At 47.4% G+C, this 4,015-nt stretch overlaps 1 protein-coding gene across 1 annotated transcript; it reads right to left on the bottom strand.

Moving 5' to 3' along the window:
• Window positions 1-1,516: 1,516 nt before the first annotated feature.
• LOC122025327 (UDP-glycosyltransferase 92A1-like) lies at window positions 1,517-3,283 on the bottom strand. Its single transcript, XM_042584115.1, has one exon. It carries the CDS (start codon window positions 3,019-3,021, stop codon window positions 1,645-1,647), a length of 1,377 nt encoding a protein of 458 aa, XP_042440049.1. The 5' UTR covers window positions 3,022-3,283; the 3' UTR covers window positions 1,517-1,644.
• Window positions 3,284-4,015: the final 732 nt, after the last annotated feature.

Genomic DNA, 4,015 nt, shown 5'->3' on the forward strand with positions numbered 1-4,015 from the left:
GGTCGAAAATGAGCCGACAGTTTGTCTTCCAAGATTTCTTGGGAGAATGGCATGCTCGCCCACTCAGGGGAGCTACTAGTCATAGAAGCTTTGAAATTTTGAATATCACGGCCAGATGCATTCTCAGAAGACGATCCTTAGGGCCTCTTTGCTTAGCCCATGTCATCAAGAGGCATGCGAAACAACGCCCGGTGATATGCTACCGATGATGGAGGCACGACCGAGAGGCTGGTCGGATGCACAGGTGCTTGCGTGAGGCATCTAGGGGAGGCTGGATCGGCTGGAACCCGGTCGGGCCTTCCACTTGAGTACCTCGCTTAGCCTGATGGTCAGTCGTAGACATAGAGGGATCATTCAGAACAGGGAACTCGGTCGCTACTTACTACTGCTGCACCATTCTAATCGCTCGGGCGGCTATTAACAACTCTAAATCTTCCTACTTCAAAGTTACTATAGTGAGTCATCTAGTCTCGTCCATCTTCATGTCCCGAATGCAGGTGAAGTTCCCATAAACCGCGCCAAATATGATCCTATCTGAAAGCGTAGAAGATGACTGACTGGGGAGGTGACTATTCAACAAAAAGTGGCTACGACGGTCATGCGTATCAAAAGGAGCTTTAGTGACTAGGCCAGGGAAAGAGTCTTTGGTATAGGCCCTCCAACGTTCAAGTCAATGATTGAGTCGAATAGATGAAAAGTAGGATGAACATTAGTTATCAGTGTAAAATTGCGTAGCAACGCATACCTCCATATGTATATGGAGATCCCTTTTTATAATATTACTATTTATCTGTGCACGAATCTCAAAGTGTGTCCAAAAAAGGATAAACCATAAAGAACTATGACACTTTTTCCAAAATGGATCCACAATCTTTGTATTTGACAGAGAAGAAACTTCTAATGTACAACTTGTATGTTGAATATTCTCTGTCTTCTATGACACAAAGCGCCAAAAAGGAATATAAAGTCATTAGATTGAGCGCCCACAATATGCTTATATGGTCAGCCGACCGAGTTCCTCCTATGACTCGATCAACAACCGCTCATAACGACCAATCGATCGGACTCACAGAGTGTTGTCAGGAATTTATCCTTCACTCAACTTATTTGTATAACCAAAGGGTTCAATTGGATCAGACGTTTATTCTATCCAATTAAATTATAATTTCAATCAGTTCAACTATTTGACTCAGCTAATTAATCATATTATCTTTAAATAACAAATAAATCTTGGTTAAAAAATAACTCGTCTTAAGTTATTTATTAATATTTAAAAATATCGTATTGACCGATTCAGTAGTCCAATCAAATAATTTACTTTAATAGACTCAACAACCGACTGTTCCAATGGTTCAATCAAATAATTTTTCGGTTATGATGGTTAACTGTACTGACTTTAAAGACTCTTTCTTAATTTTAACTATCGTACTAGACCCCAGTCGAAAGCTCCCCATCATCCGCAAGGCCTGCAGATATTTCGTCTCAAGTCAAATAAATGGCCGGCAGAGTAGAACCATTTGCATAAATATTAGTAATTTTATTCGACAAATGACTACATAGTACGTCTCACGTGCTTGTCCGATGCGACAGCTGGCACAAGACATGGGACACAGTGACTCGGAAGATAGAGCACGGGTCGACTTCCTACATGGTAACCGATTTGATAAACTCGTCCAACGCACACAGCGATGGCCCCACACCATCGGCGCCGCCGGCATTTGCCTCCGCCACGGCGGCCGCAAGCCCCGCCGCGATCTCACTCGCCCTCCGCCTCACCTCCTTCCCCCTCTCCCCATCCCCCATCACTTCCGCCACCGCCTCCAAAGCCTTCGCTCCCACCGAAGCCTCTGCCCCTGCCCCTAGGACCTCCACCACCAGTTTCGCATTGCAGAACTGCTCCGCTCCCAACGGCCGGATCACCACCGGCACTCCAAAGCGGAGGCTCTCCAGCACGGAGTTCCACCCGCCGTGGCTCATAAACGCCCCCACCGCCTCGTGCGCCAGGATCTCTGCCTGCGGGACCCAACCCCTCGCCATCAAACCGCCGCCTGCCGTCGTCGCCTCCGGAGGCGGCGCTTGGTCCGCCGCCGGGGCGGCCCACAGGAACGGCCTACCCTGCTTTTCCAGCGCCGCCAGAAGCTCCACCATCTCCTCCGGCGGCATCCTATTCTGCGATCCGAATGAAACATACACAACCGATTTCGGCGCGCGTTCGTCCAACCAAGCGAGGCACTCCGCGGCGAGTCCGCAGTAGTCGTCCGTGGCTGCTCTCCGAGCGCCGACAGAGGCGGCGACGAACAAGGGACCCACCGCGTACACCGGTTGATTCATCGACCTCGCCCACTGCTCGAGGTACGGCTTCTCGATGATCTCGGCGGTGTTCCACAGTGTAGCTCGGGAGCGGTGGCAGAACTCCGCCTGGCGCCGCACGAACTGGGAGGCCGGGTGATCGGTCGACGTGATGGAGCGCATATTGGGAGACAATTGACGGCGGCGCACTGTGACGCCGGGGAGGCCGGGGACGGCTATCTCGTCGTCATCACCTTCGCGGCCGTCGGCGTGCGGAAGATTAACCCATATGGAGTTGTACATGGACATGGCGAAGGGGCCGGAGGTGTACAAGGTGGCTTGGAAGACGCCGAGCTCCTCGGCGATCGGAACGGTCCAGGCGAGGAACATGTCGGCGATAAGGCAGAGCAGGGGAGGGGATGCTTCGTCTTCGTCGTCAAGGAGATCCATTAGGAGGGCGCGGAAGGAGGGGGGGAGGGAGGCCTCGGCGGCGTGGTAGATGCGGGAGACAAGGTGAGGAGGGAGGGCGAAGGTGGAGTCAGCGTCGGGAGGAAGGCCATGGTCGGACGGGCAGAAGGGGAGGACGGCGAAGCGGAGGGAAGGGGGGTGGGGGAGGCGTCGAATGAGGGGGAGGTTGCCGGAGGTGGTGAGGAGGGTGAGGCAGAGGGAGGGATACCGAGCGGAGAGGAGATGGGCAAGGTCAAGGAAGGGGTTGATGTGGCCGCGCGCCATGAACGGAAACAACACCACGACGCCGCCACCGGTGAGCCATCTCACCCTCTGCTGTGCCGCCAGATTGAGAATTCACAGAGAACCCTAGATATGGAATCCTGAACCCGTTCGCAGCCAAATTAAACCTCTACCTGATCCTAATCTTTCCCGATCGACAAACCCTAAATCCAATTGCAGCTTCGCAAATCTTCCCTGGATTTCTTGACCGATCGGCCTGTGCGAAGAGATCGTTCGAGGAATGGATAAATTTTTGTGATGAAAAAGCTATAACTCAGTTATAATGGTTATAGTTGTTTTAAAGAATTTTGGTTGAATTGTTTTATCAAAGTTATTTTAAGTTTCCGTAAATTACTAAAGTGGGTAGTTAAAGTTATCAAATACGAGAGCAGATCCTCTAATTCATAAATTACGGATTAGGGGATGATTCATTACATGAGGACCCTTGATTTGGATGGATCTCATCTTTAAATAAGTGGGGTCCATCCAAATCAAATGTCTACATCAATGGATTATCCCTTGATCCGTAATTTACGGACCAGAGGATCTTTACTGATCAAATACCTAAGTCATGTAAGTATTTTTTTTTAAATTATCAAATTACATATCTAATTTTATTTTTTATTGATTAAAAAATTTATTTTATGAGAAAATTACGTTTTTAGTCCTGTAACTTACATTTTTAGTTACATTTTTTTCAATTTTAGTCCTGTTATGAGTCAATTTACATTTTTAGTCCTGTAACTTGTAATATTTTTCAATTTCAATCCTTTTTCCTCTAAAATTGAAATTTTTCAACAGAAAATGACGAGTTGTAAATTGAATTTGAGGATTTTGATTTTTTATGACCCATGTGTTTTTTATATTCTCATCACAAACTAGACATTTTCTGTTGAAAAATTTCAATTTTAAAGGAAAAATGACTGAAATTAAAAAATATTATAAGTTACAGGACTAAAAACGTAAATTAACTCATAACAGGACTAAAATTGAAAAA

The sequence above is a fragment of the Zingiber officinale genome, chromosome 9B (genome assembly GCF_018446385.1).
Source record: "Zingiber officinale cultivar Zhangliang chromosome 9B, Zo_v1.1, whole genome shotgun sequence".
NCBI classification, from domain to species: Eukaryota; Viridiplantae; Streptophyta; class Magnoliopsida; order Zingiberales; family Zingiberaceae; genus Zingiber; species Zingiber officinale.

What these genes read in the sequence shown, in the direction of transcription:
- LOC122025327 (XM_042584115.1), bottom strand. Translation starts at nt 3,021, where the DNA reads ATGGCGCGCGGCCACATCAACCCCTTCCTTGACCTTGCCCATCTCCTC.